Below are 25968 nucleotides of genomic sequence, written 5' to 3' on the forward strand. Positions count from 1 at the left end.
TAGTTTGCTTTCCTCCATTTCTTTCATCTGTGACCTGTTTCTTTGTCTCTGCATTTTGGCTGCTTCCCTGAGTTGATAGAGTGGCTTTGCATGCTAGGTGTCCTATAGGGCCTGGTGGCTCAGCCTCCCCAGTTACCCGAGGTGGTCACTCTTGGTGCACCCCTTTGTGGGCTGTGTGCACAGTCTTGTTGTAGTTAAGCCTTGATTGTTGTTGGTATCACTGGGAGGAATTGACCTCCAGGCCAATTGTCTGAGGATCAGTTGTGTCTATGATGGGAGAACTTCTGTGCTGGAGACACCCTTATGGGGCAATACTTGCTTCAGTGGGGCTTTGGTGCTCACTGAGTCTGCCCCCTAAGTGTGTCTCTTATAGATCTGAGGAGTTGTAATCTGGATGGTCCCACTCTGACCACTGGGTACACTGGCTCTTGGATCTCCAAGGAGGTGCAAATTTAGCCTCTGCCTGAGACTACCCAGCAGGAGCTACAGAGAGATCTGCACGTTCCTCTTCTTTGTTTGGGGTTTGGAGGTGCCCAGATGAGGCCCAGCTGTGAAGCAATGCAAGCTGCTCTGGGGCCTTGGGCCTTCTTTTGGATGTTCTGGGTCTCTGACTTTGTTAGGTAATTTTAGATTTCAAAGGACCAGCCCATTCATATGCAAAAGCCTCTGCACACAGCTTGGGTGGGGCGGGGTCTCAGGGCGGAGCAAACAGCAATGGCTGACCGTTAGCCCTGCCCTAAAAGGCCCCTGGGTCTCAGTGTCCCTCGGTAATCGCTGTAAGCACCTCTGAGAGAAAGCAGCCCTTGAGTTCTACCCGCTACCAGACAGTCCAGTTACTTATAGGTAGTATTATAATTAAATTTTTATGTTACTGTATACTGACCTCTGTCAAGATTTGGAAGATGTGCATAATTCAAAGAAACCAGTATTTTCCATATAACCAATGCATGATGTCACAAAATCATGCATGAAAGAAAGATCCTTTCAAAGTGTAAGATAGACTAATAGATTTTAATGTAACAAAATACAAAGTTTAGTGATAAGGAGTAAGATTTTGCATTCCAACAAACCTTTAAGAAAATACCAACTGTTGAATTTTGGTGTAGTATTAAAGAAGTGCATTTACAGTTATCCTAACGTGCTATTAAAATACTCCCCCTTTCAACTATATATATTTATAAAGCCAGATTTTCTTTATATTTTTCAACCAGACATTTCATAACAAATTAAAAGCAGAAGTAGATATCAGACTATAGCAGGTTTTGATTAAAATAAAATTAATACATACTTTAAAATTTTTCTGTTTTAATTTCTAATATGGCAAATATTAATGAATATGTCCCACCTGAATAAAAAACTCCTTTGGGTCTTTAGTAATTTTTAAATGTGTAAAGCGGTCCTGAAACCAAGGAGTTAGAGTATTAAAACAAAAAGTTACCCAAAATATATTCTTTGATATAAGTTAAAATCAAATTCACTCTTTTTTTTTCTTTTCATTTTTATAATAAGCTATTTGACATTGGCCTTAGAGACAAAATTTACTAATTTTCCTTATGTTGTTTTGGCAGTAAGGGAAACAACTACCAAAACACCTATACATTTTCTTGCAAATAATCAGGTTTAACACCACATTGACCCCAAATATTTTTAGTATTAATAGTTTATTTTTTTCTGTATTTCATATCTTATTACTGTAAGGTAATCCACTTACCTCTTAGCACTAAAAATAGATATTTTGAGGTGGTATCTTTTATAGGAGAGTTATTAAATTTAACTTTAGCCTACATAAAAATGAAAAGGAAGACTACAGCCTTTAAAAACTATGGCTGAATAAATGCACCTTCCATTTATATTTTGAAGATATTATACAGTATATCATAAAAAATAAGAATGTCTTTGGGCAGACACCTACCTCCCACCAACTCCTCCTCCCCCTTTGCGAATTCTTTTCTGTGGTTTCAGCATTCGGAAGTAATGATTAATAGTGAAATGAGCCCTAAACTAGTATTTAAAAGACTTAGATTGAAGCAAGAGACTTGAATGCTGATTTTGCCTTCCTCTTAACCATTGTCAAACCTCTCTGAGCCACACTTTCTTTATTTCTAAAATGAGACATTTTACCCAGATTACTGACTCTCAATTTTGGCTTCTTAAGTTCCGTAGGCTATATTGAATGCTAAGATAGATGGAAAGCTACCCAAAATATAAAGATTATTTGCTATTAGTTGGAATCACATTAAGTCAGTAGTTTTCTAATGCTTATCGTAAGCTGTTTGGCATTTGGAGAATAGAATACCAAAAATAGAATTTTAGTTATTTAATTCAGTTTGCTAGAGAAATCTTTCCAGCATTGGACTCAGACAGAAAAAAAATGAAGTGTGGGGTGGTATCTTTGGTGTTACAAAAGTTAGAAACTAAAACTTTCTAAATTATGGTGTTTTATTTATATGGGCATAGTTTTTAAATCAAAGCACCTCAATTGGTGTTTCCCAATCTTGGAGAGTATTTAAACAAGAGATTTTACCAATTGGTCTGAGTGGGTCCTCAAATTATGCATTTAAACAACTCTCCCAAGTGATTCTAATGTGCAGTTAAAGTTAAGAATGACAGATGTATTCTGGAATGAATTGAGAATACACTTTAAGGGAATTTACTCTGAATTTTGGAAGCAACTGTTGTTAATAAATTATAGTTTTCCATTTTATGTCCTGTTTTTGCATGTTTACTTTTTTTATGGAATGTCTCTATACTTTAGCATCTCCTTTAGATAGCAGGGATCTATTATCACCTATAAAGTCAGTGTAATATAGCCTAAGGGCATAGGCTTTGTAATCAGACCTGGGTTCTAATTCTAGCCCCAGCAATAAGAATTTGGGGCTATATCAGGAACCTTACATAACTAGCCAGTCTATACATTTATAGAATGGTGTATAATATTTGGCCTTTATTAGTCAAGTACTTGATTTAATTGATACATTCACTGTGAATTGCAAGTACATTTGAAACATACATGTACTGTGTAGTGCAAGTATATTTAAAGTGCAAGTACGTTTAAATTTGAAAGGTGACTAACTTGAAACTCAGAAGTGACTTGCCCAAGGTTTCATAAATAAATGTGCAGGTTTTCTTAATCCCAGTCTAATGCCTTACTGTTGTATTTGATATCTTTCCAAACTATTTTATAAAATGTTAAAATACCCTGTTGCCGAATTATTTTAATCAGTTAATGTTGAATAACATGAACCTGGGCTCTGAAATTGTGGTAATTAACCGGAGTTGTCCCCTAAGAAAGTGTTATCAGTATTAACTTTATATTTCTTTTAAAGTACTATTTTGGAAAATGCAAGTCAATATTTTCCATTTTTTGAAGGGCAAATATTTGGAGAAAATATTTATCTTGAACTGAGATTGTGGTTGGTTACAATTAAGTCATATTACTGGCATTATTGATTTTTTTAAATACTATATGGTAAAGCTCAAATGCAGCTATCTTCCTGTTAGGCCTCAAATACTAAGGGTGGTTTGGGTTACTTCAATACCTATTTCTATAACTTTTTCTAAAACAATAGCCTTCATTTATTTAGTCACAGATCTGCAATGTGTACAGGCTGTGATAAGAAAGACCCATTTCTTTCTCTTAATTAATTGCTTTTGGGGTATAATTAACAATATATGAATTTTAGGTGTACAACATAAATATTTGATTATTTGTATATAGTATATTGCAAAATGATATCCATAGTAAGTCTAGTTAACAACTATCACCATATGTATGGATTTTTTTTAAATAAGAAATTTTAATATCTTAGCAACTTTCAAATATTCAGTATGTTGTTGTTGTTGATATTTTGTTAATCCTCACCTGAGGATATTTTTTCCATTGATTTCTAGAGAGTAGAAAGGAAGAAGGAGGCCGGGAGAGAAATGTGGATGTGAGAGACAGATCAATTGGTTGCCTCTGGGAGGTGCCCCATCTAGGGCCGGGGAACAAACCTGCAACCGAGAAAGGTCCCCTTGAGTGTCAATCAAACCCAAGACCCGTCGGTGAGCAGCAGACGCTCTACCACTGAGCCACATTGGCCAGGGCTATTTTTAACTGTGGTTACAATGCTGTAAATTACATTGCCGTGACTTATTTTATGGGTGGAATTTTTTACCTTTGATTCCCTTCACCCATTTGTTTTCATAATTTAACAAATCCATGTCAATAGAAAAGTTGGTAGCAAAACAAAATTTTAAAAATGTAGTTATTCCTCAACTTATTAGCACAAAACAAACAAAACTTTTACATTTTTACTTTAAAATAATGTTTATTTTTGGGGGGAAAGTTTAGAAAGAGACAGATGTATTTTGAATATTTTCCTCCTAGATCTGTGGTCAACAAACTGCGGCTCGCGAGCCACATGCGGCTCTTTGGCCCCTTGAGTGTGGCTCTTCCACAAAATACCCAGGGCCTGAGTGAGTCTATTTTGAAGAAGTGGCGTTAGAAGAAGTTTAAGTTTAAAAAATTTGGCTCTCAAAAGAAATTTCAATTGTTGTACTGTTGATATTTGGCTCTGTTGACTAATGAGTTTGCCGACCACTGGTATACAGTGTATCAAATCAGAACCAAATGCTATATACAGACATGTATCCCTCTTTTTTCACTGAACATTCTACTTTGAATATTCTTTGGATTCTTCTAAAAAATATGATCTTAGTGGTTGCATGATAGTTTGTTCTTCAATTTTTTTAACCATTCTGCCATTGTTGGACATATAGATTGCCATTGCCTTTATTTGCAAAAATTAAAAAGTAATGATAATATTTACTATTACTTTATTTGCATTTAAATTTCTTTGCTATTAAAATGTTATCATTACTTTTAAAATTTTAAATGTTTAATTGATTTCAAATGAATATTGGACTTATATGGAAAATAATACAAAGTTCCATAAAAAAAAAAAAATTCCATATACGCCTAACCCAGTTTACCATAATACTAACATCTCTCTTATCATAATCAGTAGTCAATATTAACTAACTGCAGACCTTATTTGAATTTTACCAGTTTTTCCATTAATGTCATTTTTCATTCCCAGGATCCTATTCAGGATCATAGGTATAGCAATTAGTTATTTCTTCTTAGTCTCCTCATCATTTTCTGTAGTTACTGATTCTGTCCTTCATGACCTGGATACTTTTTGTTTTAGATATTATCATCTTTATTTATTTATTTATTTATTTATTTATTTATTGAAATGTATATTAACTAATAATTAACTTTATCACATATATTTTTAATTTAATTGTTTAAGGTATTACAAATAGTAGTACATATGTCTCCTTTTTTTTTCTCCATTGACCTCCCCCCGGCCTCCCTTTACCCCCCTCGGCACTTGCCCTCTCCCCCAAGTGTCTTGATATTATCATCTTTAAAACAATGCCAGTTCAGTACTTACAAGTTGCCATTGCCTTTATTTGTATTTATTTGACTAGTAAGTTGGAAAAAATTTTTTTGTTATGTATTGGTCATTTGTATTTTGCTTTTTTTAAAAAAAAATATGTTTTTATTGATTTCCAGAAAGAGGAAGGGAGAGGGAGGGAGAGATAGATACATCAATGATGGGAGGGAATCATCCATCAGCTGCCTCCTGCACACCTCACACTGGAGATTGAGCCTGCAACCCAGGCATGTGCTCTGACTGGAAATGGAACCATGACCTTCTGGTTCATAGGTTGATGCTCAGCCTCGTAGCCAAACCGGCCAGGCTGTATTTTGCTTTTGAAGTGTCTCAGTTTATGTCCTTTGCCCATTCTTAAAGTGACTTTTTCCTTTTAGTTTTTTAAAAAATTGATTTCAGAAAGGAAGGGAAAGAGATAGAGAGATAGAAACATCAATGATGAGAGAGAATCATTGATTGGCTGCCTCCTGCACACCCCCTACTCGGGGGAGGGATCTAGTCCACAACCCGGGCATGTGCCTTTGGCCAGAATTGAACCTGGGACCCTTTAGTCCATAGGCTGACACTCTATCCACTGAGCGAAACTGTCCAGGGCCCCTTTAAATTTTTAAGCATTGCTAATCTTAAAGCTTTTGCATGTTAGATGTTATGATGTATAGAATGATCCAGAAGTCACAGAGTTTATTCTCCTCAATGATGATCTTTTATAAATAGCATTTGAATATATTGTGTGTATCAGTATATTTAATATATAATAGTATTGGAGTATACAGTATATCTCTAAATTATATAACCACACTTTTCATAATTAGTTATACTAAACATGTGTGTTAATGTAAATTTATACTGCCTTATACTTTACCACATGATTCATCTCATATTTTTTACTCTTGAGATCATTCTGCTTACTGGGACCATCCTCATGGAAGGGCTGGAGCTTCCCTTGAGCCCTAAGGCCTCCAGCTGGCCTAGATCGTTCTTTTAAACAGCTTCCATTCTAAATCCTGCCTGCCAGTTTTTCTTATTTGTTCACCTTGCCGATCAGGCAGCTTTTGTCTTTACCCTGTGAGATGGGAGATTCCATGGCCCAGCATAGGTTTCTATGGTGGAAAGAGTGAAGAACCCATTCTTTCTCTTCCTGATCCTTGGCTTATACATTTTTCCAATAAAGATGATTCTAAAACTCATACCATCTATACTAATAAAAGGGTAATATGCTAATTAGACTGGACATCCTTCTGGACATCCTTCTGAGGGCTGGTCCATCACCGCAGTCCCTTTTGCAGAGGCCGCGGGAGAAGGCAGAAGGGAGAAGGCTGGCACCATGGGAGAAGGGAGAAAGTGGCAGTTAGGCAGTTAGGGCGATCAGGCCAGGAGGGGAGAGCAGTTAGGCAGTTGGGGGGATCAGGCCAGGAGGGGAGAGCAGTTAGGGGCGATCTGGCCGGCAGGGGAACAGTTAGGGGCATTAGGCAGGCAGGCAGGGGAGTGCTTTGGAGCCAGTGGTTCCGGATTGCAAGAGGGATGCAGGATTGGAGAGGGTGCAGGCTGGACTGAAAGGACCCTCACCTCTGTGCACGAATTTTGTGCACCAGGCCTCTAGTTTAAAAATAAACGACTCACGCATGCACGATACATATAAAGCTCTTGGATTGGATATTATTTAAATCCCCCATGAAATGATTTGTAATGGATCTATTATTGAAGCTACCTTTGGAAATAGTATATCTATAGGTAATATTAAAAATATATCTAAATGGGTGATTCTTTGTCCTAAAAATGAGCATGTTCATAAAATAAAAGAAGAAATTTTGGATATACTCGATGTAAATTTTCACACTTATTTGCCTGATGATTCCATTGATTCAACATATGATGCGGAAAAGGAATTTTCCTATCACGTTTCTTAACAGTATTATTCCTTCGGGAATGCTGTGTCATAAATTAAAATTGAAAATTGGTGCAATCATCATGGTACTGAGAAATCTTAATAGTAAATGGTGTCTTTGTAATGGTACTAGATTTCTTATAAAAAAATTGCGACCTAACATAATTGAAGCGGAAGTATTAACAGGATCTGCGGAAGAAGAGGTTCTTCTGATTCCAAGAATTGATTTGCTCCATCTGACATTGGCCTCCCATTTAAATTAATTTGAAGACAGTTTCCATGATGCCAGCATTTGCAATGACTATTAATAAATCACAAGGACAAACTCTAGACAGAGTAGGAAGATTCCTACCTGAACTTGTTTTCGGAAATGGTCAGTTATACATTGTTTTCTCTTGAGTTCAAAGAGCATGGGATGTTAAAGTTAAAGTTGTAAATACTTCATCAGAAGAGAAATTAGTCAAGCATTCTGAAAGTGTTTTTACTCTTAATGTGGTATACAGGGAGATATTAAAATAAGTTTAATCAATTTATCAGCCATTGTTTTTATTAATTTTTTATATAATGTTTTTGTTTTTATATCATGTCTTTGTAATTGTTATATCATGTTGTTATTGTTTGTTTATTAATCAATTTATGTGTTATTTTATATACATTTTACTAATTTTCTTTCATCTCTGACACTTCTATTTTAGAGAAAGGGCAAATAGCGATATTAAAATATTTCTTGTAACAAACTTTCTTTTTTTAATATTTTGCAATAGATCCATTTATCAAATTATCACATTGCACACCTTATACTTACACAATGTTATATGTCACAGCTCAATTTGAAAGCTGGGAGAAAATAGAATATATCTGAAAGAGATACAGGAAAAGACTGTTGTGATTTGATAGAGAAAATGCTGCTCATTAGAGCAACACTCCTTAAGTGTATATAATGTAAGTCCCTATTGAGTCTTGCCCTTACCTTGTTCAAAGTGCTTCCTCTGCTTGGAGTTGCTTTCCCTGGCTATATAGATCTCCAACTTATATAATCCCAAGCATATTTCTAGATCCAATTTTAAAGTTATTTCAAGGAAGGTTTCTCTGGCAAGGTTCTTCTTAACAGCATGAGCTCTTTCCTCTAAAGTCAAACAGCATTTGGTCTGTATCTCCTTTTGGACACTATTCAATCTGACTTTGTCACAGAGAGTCACTATAACAATTGAACTTGAGGACTGTGGGTATAACTAATTCACTATTTTAGACCTTAAGTTTCTGAACATTGTTTTTAACACCCAAGATGCTCAATCTACTTTTTCCCTTTGGAATTAATATACCTCTTTTAACGCCTGAAATAGTACTACTCTTGTTTCTTTAATGTCGTATCAAGAAGATAAGGATTCAAGTTAATAAAACTGGCAGCATTTTGACTTGCTGAGAGATGGTATGTCTGTAATGCAATACAAGGGTGTAAAATACATACAAAAATAGTTAACAATTTTAAAAAGGCACACTAAATATAAAATGAACACATATAACAAGTAACTATGGATATAAAATGCCAAAACCATTGAAGTCCTTTCAATGTGCCCGAATCCATGCACCAGGCAACTAGTGTGATATAATCATGCCTAACCCTAATGGGTAATACTGCAGATTGATCCCCAGTTTGTTTGCCCTGATATTTTGTCGGTTGGGGGGGTGGTGGTTTATACAGGTGTAGAAGTTTTTAAATTTGTATTTACTTTTCCTTGCATTTACCCAAAGATTTTGCTAAGTTTTGTTACTTGCTTTTTTATGGGAATACTGAATTTTTAGGAGCTTTATAAAGTACAGTAATCTCACTGACTTAAAACGGGTTTATATATTTATTTTACCTTGAAAAAATTATGCTAGATGTCCTGACTGGTTTGGCTCAGTGGATAGAGCGTCGATTTGTGGACTGAAAGGTCCCGGGTTCGATTCTGGTCAAGGGCATGTGCCTTGGTTGTAGGCTTTATCCCCAGTAGGGGGTGTGCCGGAGGCAGCTGATCGATGTTTCTCTTTCATTGATGTTTCTAGCTCTCTATCCATCTCCCTTCCTCTCTGTAAAAAGTCAATAAAAATATATTTTAAAAAAACTTATGCTAGAACTTGCCCCCTCGTTTTAATTAACTAGTCAGGAATAAGCCAACTCTCAGTTTGCTTTCAGCTTTAGAAGATGGTAATTTTGGCAGATGGTAATAATTATCTTTGTGTTTTATAAGTTATTAGTAATTGAGTCATCAAAGATGATTATTATAATATTGCATGCAGTTAAATTTTATAAAAGTATGAAACAGGATAATTATAACTGTGTTGAATAAATGTAATACTCCTCCTTTGAAATATTTTAACAGGGTTACATACCAAACTCATCACACGTTGCATCTAGTAATTCTACAGAGTTGCTGTTTGACTTGACCCAGGATACAGGATTATCACATTACCAAGGGGGACCGACACTTTCTATAACAGGTTGGTTTTAGTACTTTTTCAAAAAATTATAAAAAGAAACTTGGTGAATATGCATATGAAATAGACTTTCTGTTTGAAGTCTTTTTCTTCATGTTCAGTTTTTTATATAGTAAAGTAGAATGGTGCTAACCTTGCATGCCTTTCTTGGGTCATTTTAAATCTTATTTAATGATAGCATATTTTACTTCTTCCTTTTAATTAAGTAGGCTAATTGACTTTGAGATTGTTCTCACTTGCACTAAACATGCGCTGAAAATAATTTCCATAAGTTAGAGAAGTCCTCTGATAACCTGAATACTCTGTTAAAGGAAGTACTAATTACCTTCTATGATGACGAGTGTGAAAAAGTATGATTATAGTTAATGTTTTAATTAACTTAGTGTCTTTCTACTAATTTAATGATTGACATATGATAAATATGATTATAGAGTGCTATTATAAAGTGGTTATAATAAATTTGTATATAGTTAGTATTCGTTAAATGGCCTTTGAAGGAGTAATGAAATGTCCCTTGAAGAAGAGTTAAAGTTCTTTGATTATATACTAACTAGGGGCCTGCTGCATGAAATTCCTGCACTGGGTTGGGGGGGTTATCCCTCAGTCCAGCCTGCCCCCTCTCACAGACTGGGAGCCCTCAGGGGATTTCCTAAGCTGCAGTCTAGCCTCCCTCTTTGGGAGGTGACCAGGCTGAACAGAGGAAGGCACCATCCCAATCACCCCGCTTCTGCAGCCACTGCCAGCCACCGCAACTGCCAAGGTGTTTTCATCAACACAGACTCCAGTCCCTTCACCATGAAAAAATGACAACTTTCTTTAGGCATTTTCAAGATGTGTCTTTCATAGGATATGACATTTCTTTCCTTTTTTTTTTTTTTTTTAATACTCACCTGGGGATATGTTTCAATTGATTTTTAGAGAGTGTTGAAGAGAGAGAGAGGGAGAGACAGAGAGAAACATCAGTGTGAGAGGGACACTTTGATTGCTTGCCTCCTACATGAGCCCTGACCTGGGCCCTGGCCAGGGAGGAGCCTGCAACCTAGGTACATGCCCTTGATCAGAATCGAACCCGGACCCTGCTGTTGGTAGGCTGAGGCTCTATCTACTGAGCCAAACCGGCTAGGGCAGGATATGATATTTCTTAGCCCTTCCAGCAGCGGACCTTCCTTTTTTTCTCCAGGAGTATGGTGGAAAAACCGTAGATCACCTTCTTGGATTCTTATAACCCAAGTTACCAAGAACACTGCAAGTTTCTGTGTACAGGGAGCTTAGCCAGTGAGCCGGTCAGAAAAGGTGTTTACGCTCAAACTGTTTTGGCTTAGTGGATAGAGCATCGGCCTGCAGACTGAAGGGTCCCAGGTTTGATTCCTGTTAAGGGCATGTACCTTGGTTGGGGGCACATCCCCAGTGGGGAGTGTGCAGGAGGCAGTTGATCGATGTTTCTCTCTCATCGATGTTTCTGACAGTCTATCCCTCTCCCCTCTTCTCTGTAAGAAATCAATAAAATATATTTTTTTAAAAAAGAAAAGAAAAGTGGTTTCTTCTGCAGCCCATGCGCAGAGGATCCCCTGCATTGTGTCCACTGGGCTAGGGGCGTGTCCCTGGCTGCTGGGGGCACGCCCCCAAGCCTGGCGGCCCGGTGTTCACTGTGTCCGCTGGGCTGGGGTGCGTGGACCTGGGCTGCTTATTGCTTGCGTTTGGTGCTCCCTGCTGCTTGTCCTGGGACCCAGCCCAGTTGACGGCCCTGGCCACTCGTCCCGTGACCTGGGCTGCTTGGCCACTGGTGGCCAGGGGCGTTCTGGGATCCCAGCCACTCAGGGCCTATAGACTCGGAGTGGCCTGGGTCCCGCGCCCATGTGTGCAAATTAACCTTCCATCTGTGTCAGTTTACTTTGCATAGTCACTCCTGATTGGCTGGTGGGCGTCGTGGAGATACAGTCAATTTGCATCTTTCTCTTTTATTAGTGTAGATAACAAAAATCTTCATTAACGTATATAAAATAGTTTGCTATGAAAAAATTTTATGTAATTGAAAATTACCTGTAATCAAAGCAGTTATGCTTTGTATATTAGCAATTTTGAAATATTTCAAATATTTAACTAAATAGAGATACACAAGATTTTTGGGACTTTTTAAGTTATTTTCTAACAAATCAATGTAGAAAATTTACCAAACCTCCCCCAATGTTTTAATAGTAATATTAGTGGCTAAAATGGTTTTCTATTTAGATAACAGTTATTTGATACTCACTTTTTGGGGTGTCACTTACTTGTGATACTTGTAGAAATCTAGTTTTTGAAATAGGTAGGAACCAGCTTTGTCCCGATACAGTTAGTTAGAGCTTTGTCCCAATATGCCAAGATTGCAGGTTGGATCCCCTGAATGGGCACATACAAGAATCAACCAATTTATCTATAAATAAATGGAACAACAAACCTCTCTCTCTCCCTCTCTCCTTCCTGTCACTCTCTTTTCCCTCTCTCTGTCCCTCCCTCTCCCCTTTTACCCCTCCCCCTTCCTCTCTCAAGTCAATCCATAAAAATAAAAAATAGGTAGGAACCAAAAGGAACATGGAAAAAAAAATAGTTGTCTTAAGTCGGGTTTTATAAAACACATGGACTTTATTCATAGGAAAGGTCTGAATTCTTGAAACTTCTTGCAGTAAGGACAGTGGCACTTAATCTTTAAATTTCCTACTGAAGAAAGATTTCAGCCTGAGCAGTAAGTAGGATGATTTAGAAATGTTAGTCTTGAGATTTTTGTAGTCTTTATCAAGTCTTTACACTTTAGTTTTCTCATATTATTAAAATGGAACTCTTATTTTTCTTATTTAATGCATTCTGTAGACATGGAATCAGCCATTTGGAGATAAATTTTTAATTCTTTCTCTATTTTACTCGGAGCTTTTTGAAGTACAAATAAGATACAATGTGAAAATGCATTATGAGCTTTAAAGGACTTGACAACAAATAGTTGCTGTGAATGACAATATGTACTGTGTGTTCAGTAGCATGATTAACTGACCACTGTTAGGTGATCACGAATGCTGGAGATTAGATTTGAACTTGATCTTGAATGAGAATAGGATTTTTACTGGCAGAGAAAGGGCTGTTGAGTATAGGAAACAATATAAACCAAAGACAACAGAGATAAATAAGTTAAATGGTCTGAATTTAAAACTCTTAAATGCAGAGGGATTTTATTTCTTATGTTAAAAACATTTTTGAAGTAAAACAGTTTTATTTCTATTGTTCAGCCTGTTATATAATCAGGTGCTTAATCCAAAATACCAGTATTCATTGGCTTTTCAAGTAACCTGAGCATCTTATGAGAATGCTGCTGTGATTACAAAATCTTTCCCAGGTCTCCATAGTATAGCCATTAGTAATTATGTGCTTTGAAGATGGAAAAAAAATCATTTTTATGTTAGCTCAAAGGATGAAACAGAGGAGCCAATTAATATAATGGCTTATTTTTCTGACATGTTTCCCCTTATTAAAAAGCAGATAGGTGAATCTATTAGAATAATTTTTTTTCTTCTAAAGATCTGAAATATTTTTTAGTAATGATTATATCTATTATTTATTACTGAATGGTTTCTGTGTGACAGCTATTTTGTTGGGTGCTTTAAAGGCTCTATCTTATTTTATCTTAAAACAGCTTTGTAAAACAAGGTATAATAACAAAAGAGGAAACTGAGGCTCAGAGAAGTTAATAAGGCAAGAATACATATAGCTAGTCAGTGACAGAGCCTGGAATATTTATTTTTTTATTTCCAATTGTAAATCATTATTTTTCAATTATAGTTGACATATATTAGTTTCAGGTGTACACCCCAGTGATTAGACATTACATAACTTACTAAGTGATCATCCCAATAAATCTCGCACCCATCTAACACCATACATACTTCTTAGAATATTGGATATATTCCCTATGCTGTACTTTATGTCCTCACGTCTATTCTGTAATAACTAATTTGTACTTTTCAATCCTTTCACCTTTTTCACCCTTACCCCCAACCCCATGACGCTCTGGCAAGTGTCAAAATTTTCTCTCTATCTGTTCTGCTTGTTCGTTTATCTTGTTTTTTTTTTAGAGTCAATTATTGATAGATTTGTACTTATTGCCATTTTATTGTTCATATTTTTTATATATTTTTTCTTTTTCTTCCTAAACAAGACCCAAACATTTCATATAGTACTAGTTTAATGGTGCTGAACTCCTTTAGCTTTTTATTGCCTGGGAAGTTCTTTATCTGTCATTTTATTCTAAACTAGGGGCTCAGTGCACGAATTCGTGCACTTTGAAAGGAACTGTAGGCTGCGAGGCTGTGGTGGGCACAGGGGTGGGTCTTGGCCCATCCTCTGCACTCCCTCCTGTCCCCTCCCGCCGCAGTCCCCAATCTCCTCAGTGCTGGCAGCTCCGCTTCCATTGCTGCCGCTCCCATGCGCTGACAGCTCTGGACCCACTTGCACCCACTGATGGCGTGGAGCGATTGAGGCCAGCACCAGCAGCGGGTGCAAGCAGGGCTGGGGGCTGCTCTGGTGCTGGCAGTGAGTGCGAGAGGTGGCTGCTGGCCCCAATCACCCCTCAGGAGCAGGGGTAGGTGGAGAAGCCCTGAGGGGTAATTGGGGCAGCAGCAGCCACTCACACCCGCTGAAGGCACCAAACGATTGGGGCCAGCCCTGGATGCAGGTGCGAGCAGTGGCTCTGGTAGTGGGTGCAAGCGGGGCCGCTGTCAGCAGCAGGTGCGAGCGCCAAGTGGGACCACGACACGCGTGAGTAAAGAATTTTCAGTAACCACCAGAGGCTTGCCCCAATAATAGTGACTGGTGCCCCGCCTTGGTCTGGCGCCCCTGCTCACCTGCTCCACCATCCTTCAGTGGCCAACACCTGCCATGTTCCATGCTCTGCTGCCTGCTGCCGACAGCCGCTGTGTTCTTTGCATGCCCCCTAGTGGTCAGCGCTCATCATAGTGACCAGTTGTTTGGATGTTCCGCCATTCACTCTATTTTCATATTAGCCTTTTATTATATAGAACTAGAGGCCTGGTGCATGAAAATTCATGCACTGGAAGGGGGAGTCCCTCAGCCCGGCCTGCACCCTCTCACAGTCCAGGAGCCCTCAGGGGGGGAAGCGACCTGGTGATCAGGGGAAGACGACGCCCCATCACACCTCTGCTACTGCCACTGCTGGCAGTGCAAGCCTCAAACAGCCCTGGGCGGCTGGGCAGCCGCCATTTGAGGCTTGCCTGTGCCTCGGGCCAGCCCTGGGCAGCTGGGCAGCCACCATCCGAGGCTTGCCTGCTCCTCAGGCCGGCCCTGGGAGGCTGGGGGCTGAGGGGACTGGAGAACTCTGGAGGCAGGTGTGCGGAGCAGCGGGCCCGGGCCTGGTCTTGCCTTATGTCTGCCGCCCCGGTGGTGCTGAGGGGACTGGGCGCCTCCATCTTGTGGTTGTGGGCGCTGCCATCTTTGAGGGTGTGGCAGTCAATTATCATATTCCCTCTTTATTAGGTAGGACTAGAGGCCCAGTGCACGGATTCCTGCCGCAGTGGGGTCCCTCGGCCTGGCCTGCACCCTCTCGCAATCTGGGACCCCTTGGGGGATGTTGGACTGCCAGTTTTGGCCCGATTCCCACAGGCTAGGCTGAGGGACCCCACCGCTGCACGAATCCATGCACTGGGCCTCTAGTATGCATATAAGATCTTTGTTAATCTCTTCCCACCCTCCCCCTTCCCTCTGAAATTCATCAGTCTGTTTCATGTTTCCATGTCTGGTGTTGAGTGTCTGCCCCTTGGTGATCATTGCGTGTTATGCTACTGGTCAAACGGTTGAAAGGTCACTTAGGCTTTTATATATATAGACTAGTGGCCCAGTACATGAAATTCATGCACATTAACAGGGAATTAACTAGAGCAAGTATTTTAATATTGCTATTTGCCCTTTATAATAGAAGTGTCAACGATGAAAGAAAATTAGTAAAAAATATATATGAAAATCTCCCTCCTATCAGAGTCTGGGGGATGCTTTGGGACCCAGAGTTGAGTTCCCGCCCACCCATGTACGCCTTGAAATCACACAAGACCGAGACCCGGCTGGCCCCATCCCCATCAAGCCCCGCTGGGTGGGGGTTGCAGCCTCAGGTCGCGCAGCCTCAGGTCCCCTATCAAGCCCCACTGGGCAGGGGTTGTAGCTTCAGGTGTCCTGTCAAGCCCCGCCAAGTGGCGGGGGGGGATGCGGCCTCAGGTCCCCCGGCGCTGGGGCGAGGAGTCATGGCCTCAGGTCCCCCGGTGTGAGGGTGTGACAACCATTTGCATATTAGCTCTTTATTATATAGGATGATAGCTTTGCTTTTCCTCACTTTGAATATTTCTTGACAATCCCTTCTGGCCTGCAAAGTTTCTGTTGATAAATTATCTGACAGTCTTATGGGAGCAAGGCTGGGATATTTCTGATATATTTACTTTATTTATTCTACTTTTAGTGTATAGTTGGGAGCATTAAAATATGATGTGCAGGTTTCTAATTCTTATTACTAAGAACAGTTGTATGTTATTTTCAGAACTTTTACCTGGCCTAAATTTCCTCATTTTTCTTGATAATGCTCGGAATAAGACTAATAGCTCTTAGATTTAAGGTGATGGTTTTTAAACTAAAATTCTTTTTAGAAATGAAATCTTTGTACAAACATAATTTTATGTAACAGTCTTATAAAAAATAAAAGGTCAGTTTCTCAGTCATACATGTATAATTGTCCCTAAGAGGAGCCCATGAAGCTCTGGGAACATAACTTCAAAACTTAACTCCTTTCATTATGAGTCCTTTTGTATGAATGAATGAATTATTAGCACTCAAGAGAAGTTGATTTCACTTTGGAATAAATGGATAATATAATTTGAAACCATGAATAGACTACTTCTTTGTTAGATGGGAAAAGAACTTAACTTTTCATTAAACATTTTAAGTTGTTAAATCAAAAGTTTGTAAAGAGTCTCTAAATGTTTAGAATAAAAGAAAAAAATTTTTAAACAAACTTTAATGTCTTTACCCATTTAAAGATAATTCATTTGTAAGAACATAATTGGGAATATTCTCTGTGCTTTAATTTTAATTTTTTTGGATATATTTTGGTCTGACTTCTTTCAGCATAGCTATTTATATATTTATTCAAAGTAATATTTTCTTGCATAGAAATATTATTTTATGAATTGAGTATATATAGACGTTTGCATAATTTTCCTGACTTAATCACATCAGTTTCTATAATTTATTGTCATTTTTAATATAATAATTCAGTTATAATACCTTTACTTTAGCTCTAAAGTATTTTTATTTAATTATAAGCAATATTCTAAAGTGTTTAAAAATATTTTTTCCACTGTTTAAATTATTGTAGGTGTGAATGAAAGTTCGTTATTACCAAAACGTCCTTGTACTTCTGAAGTAATCAGTGTTAATCCAAAAAAGTCTAAGCCCAGTGAAAGTGTTTCTGGAGCAAATTCTTCAGCTGTATTTCCTTCAGCTAAGTCTCTTTCAGTGACATCTCCCCAGGCTATGTCATCAAAAGGTAAATATGAAATGTGGCATATAAGAAAGACATATATACATACAATTTAGAAATTATAGTAAATTTACAAACTATTAGTGGTTATTTAAGATTAAAAAGTGATAAATCTTGAACCATACATTTTGACTTTATTTTAGGTACAAATAACTCATCAACTCAATCTAAAAATGGAACACCTTTTCCAAGAGCTTGTCCAAAGTGCAATATTCATTTCAATCTTTTGGATCCTTTGAAAAATCACATGAAGGTAAAACTTTTCAAAGTTTGATTTTAAAAAGGTTTGCAAATCCCTAAAAATATTGATTGATTTATAGTAATTAATGGTTCAGCTGTTTAGATAAGAAATTTCCTATTGATATTTCCATATAACAGGTAAAAATTTATATGAATAATGATTATTTTCATAGAAGATTTTAAAATTCCTTCTTAATCATTAAATTTAAAAAATTAAGTTCATATACATCATAATTTACTAGAGGCCTGGTGCACAAAATCTTGCTCTCGGGGGTTTCTCAGCCCATCCTGTGCCCTCTCGGTGTCAGTGAGCCCAGGGGGGATGTCTGACTGATGGGTAGCAGGCCTAAACCATCAGTCCGACATCCCTACTAGCATTGCCACGGAGACGGGGGAGGCTCCCGCCACTGGCACTGTACTTGCCAGCTGTGAGCCTGACTTGAGGCTGAGCAGCGCTCCCCTTGTGGGAGTGCACTGACCACCAGGGGGCAGCTCCTGCATTGAGCGACTGCTCCCTGGTGGTCAGTGCACGTCATAGTGACTGGTTGTTCTACCGTTCGGTCAATTTGCATATTAACCTTTTATTATATAGAACTAGAGGCCTGGTGCACAAAATTCGTGCACAGTGGGGTGGGTCCCCTCAACCCAGTCTGCACCCTCTCCAATCTAGGACCCGTTGGGGGGATTTCAGACTGCTTGTTTTGGCCCGATCCTGGGGACATCCCTCTCACAATCCTGAACCGCTGGCTCTTAATTGCTTGTCTGTCTGCCTGATCACCCCTAACTGACTCCCCTGCTGGCCTGGTCACCCTTAACTGCCTCCCGCTGCTGGCCAGGTTGTCCCCAACTGCCCTCTCCCTGTCGCTCTCGTTGCTCCTAACTGCACCCCCCGCCAGCCTAGTTGCCCCTCACTGCCCCTCCTGCCGGCCTAATGTCCCCCATCTCCCCCCCCCTCCACTGTCAGCCTGGTTGCTCCTAACTGCCCCCCTCCCCGGCCAGCCTGGTCGCCCCCAACTGCCCCCCTCTGCTGGCCTGGTCGCCCCTAAGTGCCCCCTCCTGCCATCCGGGTTGCTCCCAACTGCCCCCATCCCCCCATCCCCCTGCCATGTTGGTAACCCCACACAGCCTGCTGTCCAATCATTTGGTCGTCCCTCACTAACCCCCCTGCTGGCCTGGTTTCCCCATGTAGCCTGCTTGTTCAGTCGTTTGGTCGTCCCTCACTAACCCCCCTGCTGGCCTGGTCCTACGCAGCCATCTTGTGAGGGCATGACGGTCAATTTGTATATTACCTCTTTATTATATACGATGCTTATTGTATTCTAATTTTAAATAAAAATGCGTTAATCAGATTATTTTATTTACTAGATTATGCCATGCTTCAAACGTTAAAAAGCTGACATTTTTTTATGTTAAACATTTTGTATAACTTAACAGTTTCTTCAGTTAATTTTGTGTCCATCCATGCTAGTATGTACATGTCACAATCAAAATCAGAGTTTTACGTTTAATTTTCACTCAAACATAAAATTCAAATGGTGGAGCATTTCATATAAAATAAATGTTTTAACTCAATCCAGAATATTGTTTGTGTAATTATTACAAAACAATTTGAGCTTATTATTGGTACAGGAAGCTCTTAAAATTAGATTTAAAAATTCTGCAAAGTACAAATGAAATATGAGATTTAGATAACTCTTCACTTAAAATATTTTATTACATTTTATAGTATTCTGCTCTGTCTTTGTAAAGATAGCCTGTATTCTTCTTGCATGCCCAGTATAAATGTCAGGAAGGAGTAAAAGGAAAGAAAAGGCAGTGTAGATTATGTGAAGAAAAGGAAGGAGAGGTGCAATGGTAAAGAAATAACTAAGAAAAAGTTCTTTTTCACTATTTAAGAGATTTACAAATTTTTATTGAAATTTGTTTTACAAAACAAGTAGAAAAAGGTAATATATTTGGAATAGTAAATACAATATATTCATGTACAAAACTATTTTGACTGTCAGTACTTCCAGCTCCTAAATTGTAGACCCTGATAACTGTAGTTTGTGCTTTGTTCTTATATGAGAACTAGAGGCCTGGTGCACGAAATTCGTGCAGTTGGGGGGGTTCCATAGCCTAGCCTAGCCTGTGCCCTCTCACAGTGCGGGAGCCCTGTGATCGATCTCCCCAAAGAGGTAGGCCCTACCCACCCATCCAGGGCTCCTTGATGGATTGCCCCAAAGAGGTAGACTCAAGCTGGGTGTCACACGTGGAGCCGCCGGGACCTGCCTCCATGCTGCGCAGAGCCGCGGGACCCCCGGTGTTGCCTCCATCACGCACACAGTGTCAAGTCCCCGCCTACCCGTGCGCGCCCTCTGCTCACGCAGCCTCCTGGTGATGGATTGTTAAGGCATGAGGGCATCACGGCATGAGGGCGTGACGACCACATAGGCTTTTATTAGAATAGATCAGTGATGGGCAACCTTTTGAGCTTGGTGTGTCAAACTTCGCTAAAAAACTGAGCATAACTCGGGTAGTGTGTCACTTTGAGGAAAAAACATTATTTCGCAAATGTTTCATCCTCAGGAGCAGCAAATGTTTCATCCTCGGCATGCGGCCGCCTCAGCGGCCACGTGTCATCAGAAATGGCTACGTGTGTCAGTGCTGACACGTGTGTCATAGGTTCGCCATCACTGGAATAGGTTAACCTGTACAAGTGCTTTCAATTTTCCTATCTATGTAATGTTTTGATTAGTTACCTTAATGTTTTACGTTTTGTATATAAATAAAAAAGAAAGGGTTAAATTCTTTATTTATCTTTATTTAATTATTTGAGTAGGTAATACAGTCATATGATTAAAAATAAAAAAATTTACAAAAGCATACAAATAAAAAACTTACTCCTGTCTTATGTACCTGGTTTTACCAGTAAAACACTAAAAAAAAAATTGTATTAGCTTATTTTTTATCTTGCATATACAGGTAAACACAATTGTTTTTATTTTCTTTTTATTTTGTTTACAAATTGTACATATAGATATATATATTTATGAACCTGGGAAAACTGTCAATTATTTTTCAAAATGTAGCTTTACTTCCAAAATGTATTTTAACATTATTTGTGATTACTGTATTAGAAACAATCAAAACTTTATACAGTATCATATAATAGAACCCTTTGCAGCATTTTTTAAAGGATGAATTTCTATAATAAATAATGATATCAGAAGGTCTCTAAGACATACTGAATTAAGTTGACTCTAATATGAATAATTTATTGTGTGTTTATATCATATAGTTATCCTAGGACAGGGAAGTTTAAAAGTATGTAGAGTTTTTACCTTGTTGCTTATGCATTTTTATATATCAGTTAATGTTTTAGTATTATAATAATTTCCATTTTGAATGGTCCTGGCCCCGTATCTCAGTTGATTAGATCATTGTCCCCATACTCCAAAGTTGTGGGCTCGATTCCCGGTCAGAGCACATATAAGAATCAACCAATAAATGTGTAAATAAATGGAACAAATTGATCTCTCTCTCCTTCCCTTCCTTCCTCCCTCCTTCCCTTTATCTCAACTTCCCTCTATTCCTCTCTCTCTCTAAAATAAATAAATAATTAAGTAAATCTTTAAAATAATTTCCATTTTGAAAAATTGATTTTTAGATTATATGTAAATGGTTTTTCTATACCAATTAAGTAATTTTTTAAAATATATTTTATTGATTTTTCACAGAGAGGAAGAGAGAGGGATAGAGAGTTAGAAACATCGATGATAGAGAAACATCGATCAGCTGCCTCTTGCACAACCCCTACTGGGGATGTGCCCGCAACCAAGGTACATGCCCTTGACCGGAATCGAACCTGGGACCTTTCAGTCCACAGGCCGACGCTCTATCCACTGAGCCAAACCAGTTTCGGCAGTAATTTTTTTAATGAAAAATACATGAAATGCAAGTCAAATATTTTACAGTAATATGAACAGTTTACTTATCTGAGACCATGTGCTGGACCACTCAGCTTTTTTTAAAGTTTTTAATTTTTAAAAACATTTTAATTTTTTTTTTTATTGTTGATAGTATTATAGATATCTCACATTTCCCCCACCCCTTTCTCCCTCTCGTCCTTGCCTCTATCCTCCCTCCCCCGCAATTGCCCATCTCCATGGGCTATGCCAATAAGCATATAAGTTCTTTGATTTATTTCTTCTTGTCCCCCAAACCCCCCATCGAGGTATGTCAGTCTGTTCCATGCCTCCCTGCTTCAGGTCTTATTTTGTTGGTCAATTCATTTTGTTCATTAGATTCCACAAATAAGTGAGATCATGTGATATTAGTCTTTCTCAGTTTTGGCTTATTTCACTTAGCATAATATTTTCCAGGTCCATCCATGCTGACCCAAAGGGTGAAAGATCCCTCTTTTATTTTACAGCTGCATAGTATTCCATAGTATAAATGTCCCACGGTTTTTTTATCCATTCATCTACTGATGGGCACTTGGGCTATTTCTAAATCTTAGTTATTATAAATAATACTGCTATGAACATAGGGGTGCATACATTCTTTCTGATGGGTGTTTTAGGATATATTCACAGAAATGGGATTTCTGGGTCAGATGGAAGTTCCATTTTTAATTTTTTGAGGTAACTCCATACTGTTTTCCATTGTGGCTGCACCAATCTGAATTCCCACCAGCAGTGAACTCTAGGGTTCCCTTTTCTCCATATCCTCGGCAGCACTTGTTGCTTGTTGAGTTTTTGATGATAGCTATTCTGATAGGTGTCACGTTGAAAAGGGAACTCACTGAATGGGAGAACATATTTGCCAATGATACATTTGATAAGGAGGTAATATCCAAAATTTATAAAGTATTCTTAAAACTCAACAAAAAGAAGATAAATAATCCAATTAAAAAATGGGCCAAAGACCTGAATAGACATTTCTCGAAGAGGACATACAAATGGCCAAGAGACACTTGAAAAAATGCTCAAAGTCACTAATATCAGAGAAATGCACATTAAAACCACAATGAAATATCACCTCATACCTGGACTACTAAGCTTTAAATAGTGATTTTGTTTACTTTTAGGAAATTTTTTGAGATGGGCTTTTTTTCTCACTTTTTTATAGCCAGTTAATGAAACCCAAGTTCTCACAAATAATTTTTCTTTTTTGAAAGTGTGTGTGCCATTTAATGTTACATGGAAACTTAAAAGTAGGTATACTGTATTTTTTAGGCCATTTTATATTTATGTATCATATCTAGCTTATTAATTACATTATTTATATTTCTATATATTCACTTATTTTTGTCTACTTGAGCTGTCATGAATTGAGAAAACACCATACCTCAGTCTACATATTTGATTACCAGTATTTTCTTTGATATATTATTGTACTTCCATGTTAAGATTGCATTGATGCTGTTGTTTGTAATATAAAACTAACTCTTATAACTATGTTGTAAATACATCCTTTATCATGTTTATAAAATGTCCTTTCTTGTCATAATGTTCAATGCCTTTTAGGTTTATAACCCTTGTTTTCTTAAGGTTTCCATTTGCCTGATATATTCTTTGTTTATCCTTTTATTTTAACAGTTCTGCATCATTTTGTTTTAAATATGTGTCTTGCTTTCAGCATATTTGTTTTTCCCTTGCAATCCTATATGAAAATATTTTTTGAGTTAAATTTATTTATTAAACACTAGAGGCCCAGTGCATGAGATTCATGCATGGATAGGTCCCTAGTGGCTGGCCTCCCTTCCTTGGCTGCCTGATGCTGGCTGGGGCCTTCCTTTGTTCTGCGCTGCCCCCTGGTGGTCAGCGCATGTCATAGCGAATGATCGAACTCCCGAGGGGACACTTTCCATATTAGGCTTTTATATATATAACTAGAGGCCCGGTGTATGAAATTTGTGCATGGGGTGGGGAGGTGTCCCTCAGCCCAGCCTGCACCCTCTCCAATCTCGGACCCCTTGGGGGCAGTCGGACATCCCTCTCACAATCCAGGACTGCTGGCTCCCAACCACTCGCCTGCCTGCCTGATTGCCCCTAACTGCTTCTGCCTGCCAGCCTGATCACCCCCTAAACACTCCCCTGCCAGCCTAATTAATGCCTAACTGTCCCCTCCCAGCCTAACTGCCCTCCCCTGCTGACCTGGTCATCCCTAACTGCCCTCCCATGCCAGCCTGGTTGCCCCTGTCCTCTCCTGCAGGCCTGGTTGCCCCCAACTGCCTTCCCCTGCAGGCCTTGTCCCTCCCAACTGCCCTCCCCTGCAGGCCTGGGTCCCCCCGCCCCAACTGCCCTCCCCTGCAGCCCTGGTCGCCCCCAACTACCCTCCCTTGCAGGCCTGGTCCCTTTCAACTGCCCTCCCCTGCTGGCCTGATCACCCACAACTGCCCTCTCCTGCCAGCTATTTGTGGTGGCCATCTTGTGTCCACATGGAGGCAGCCATCTTTGGCCACATGGGGACAGCCATCTTGTGTGTTGGAGTGATGGTCAATTTGCATATTACCTCTTTATTATATAGGATAGATAGATATTCTCTGATGATAGATTTATATGATCTTCATTCCATTCGTCACAATTTTTTGTTATCCTATCTTTTTAAAATACTTTTCACTATGTGCTTGCTTTGTATGTATATATGTAGTTTGGATTTTTTTTTTTTGTTCTCCTGTTTATCTTTCATAATTTTGTTAATGTAATTCCAGTACTCTATTCCTTTGGCCATTTTCTACTATTAAAATTATTGTTAACCCGTCTATCTTTACTTCTCCTTTCCTACCTGACTTTACAACTTAGTGTTTACCTTTCTATAATTAAAAATTCTCATACGTATACTACTTTATTTGATAGCTTTAAATGATATTTCTCGATGTGTTGCTAGCATATATGTGACACTCTATGAACTATCTCAATTTCATAATCATTGTCCTTTATCTCCTTCCCAGTTTTTACTTGTTGGATGTATCATTTTTTTATTGTGAGCAAATATATGCATTCTAAAGGTGAAATAAACATATTGAAGCACAAAGCTATATCCTTTGTTTGCATTTGATTTTCTTAACCTTATTTCCACATTTGTCTTAATACCTCTTTTACAGTAAATATTCAGTGTTCATCACTAGTATTTTTGTCATGGTTTCTTTGGTTATTTCTTGTTTTGCTGAAGTTCATTCTCTAGTAATTTCCTGAAGAAGGTCCTGGGAACAGCATTCTTTGAGTTCTTTCGTGTTCACTGTATTCCATTTTTGTAAAAAAAAAAAAAAACAAAACAAAACAAAAAACAGTTTGGCCAGATATAAAGTAAGTTGGATCCCAATCTGAAGATCTTATGGGTGGTGCTCCTGTTTTACAATATTGAATGTCGCTGTTGAGAAATCTGGGATAAGCCTTAATTAGTTTGCTGCTCATAAGTAATTTGATGTTTTGCCCTGGCTGTTTACAGGATTTTTTATTTTGGAAGACTGATAAATTTATACTAACCTGACTTGGTACTGGTTAGTGTAAATTTTGGGTCAATTTCTTCTCTAGCATACATGTTTTTTTCAACTTCTATATTGGTGTCTTCCTTTATTTTAATGCAGTTTTCTTGATTTATATTTTTAAGTATTTATTCCATAAAGTTGTTTTGCTCTTTTGTTGGGGAGTGTTGTCCAGTATATTTGTTCAATGTTTTTGGTCTGGCATAGCTGTCATTTTCTTTCTAGTAGTTTTAACTCTTTCTTTAAAAAGCAATTATATGTTTTTCTCATTACTAGCCCGTGCCATCTATTTTATTTATTTTATTTTATTTTATTTTATTTTATTTTATTTTATTTTATTTTATTTTATTTTATTTTATTTTATTTTATTTTATTTTATTTTATTTTATTTTACAGTGTCTATTTACCACTATATTCTATTCTTTCTACTTTGTCTTTATCTCTCTAAGTTGATTTTCCACCTCAGTTTTGCTTCTCTTTTTTCTTCTTTTTGTCTTGCCATTTCCTCTTGCCCATGTGATCTTCCAAATAGACACAATTGCTTTATTAAGTTTTTTACAAACTATAGCAAAATTTTTAGCCTGTTAACCATCTTGCATGCATCTGCTCCAGTTTTTTTTTGTCAGAAATTTACATTTTCCTTCTTTTTAATTTAAAATATTTTTGTTTACCAGTAGATATAAGTTCCTATAATTGAACAAATTGGATTTCTTGGGCTAACTGTTTTGTGCAAGGCTCCTATTGAGGAGCATAGGTTTCCAGTATAATCTCACAGCCTACTACTCTTTGCTGGACAAAAGGCTTCCTGAAAGTGTGACTTGTGTGTCTGCTTTTATAAGTAGCATTGCCTTTTCTACTTCTCTCTACCAAATGAGTCCTGGGGGAC

The 25968-nt window shown here is 38.3% G+C and overlaps 1 protein-coding gene and 1 non-coding gene across 2 annotated transcripts in view; both read left to right on the top strand.

Moving 5' to 3' along the window:
- ZNF280D (zinc finger protein 280D) overlaps positions 1 to 25968 on the top strand; it is a 113970-nt gene that overhangs the window by 35862 nt on the left and 52140 nt on the right. Inside the window, exons 6-8 of the mRNA XM_008143177.2 lie at positions 9693 to 9810; positions 17207 to 17377; positions 17515 to 17624. Of these exons, the coding sequence (XP_008141399.2) occupies positions 9693 to 9810; positions 17207 to 17377; positions 17515 to 17624 (399 nt within the window). The remainder of the gene's footprint in view (positions 1 to 9692; positions 9811 to 17206; positions 17378 to 17514; positions 17625 to 25968) is intronic.
- On the top strand, positions 294 to 368 carry MIR9229A-1 (microRNA mir-9229a-1). Its single transcript, NR_130526.2, has one exon. It is a non-coding gene; the product is annotated as a microRNA mir-9229a-1 (primary transcript).

This window comes from Eptesicus fuscus, chromosome 5 (genome assembly GCF_027574615.1).
Source record: "Eptesicus fuscus isolate TK198812 chromosome 5, DD_ASM_mEF_20220401, whole genome shotgun sequence".
Lineage (NCBI taxonomy): Eukaryota > Metazoa > Chordata > Mammalia > Chiroptera > Vespertilionidae > Eptesicus > Eptesicus fuscus.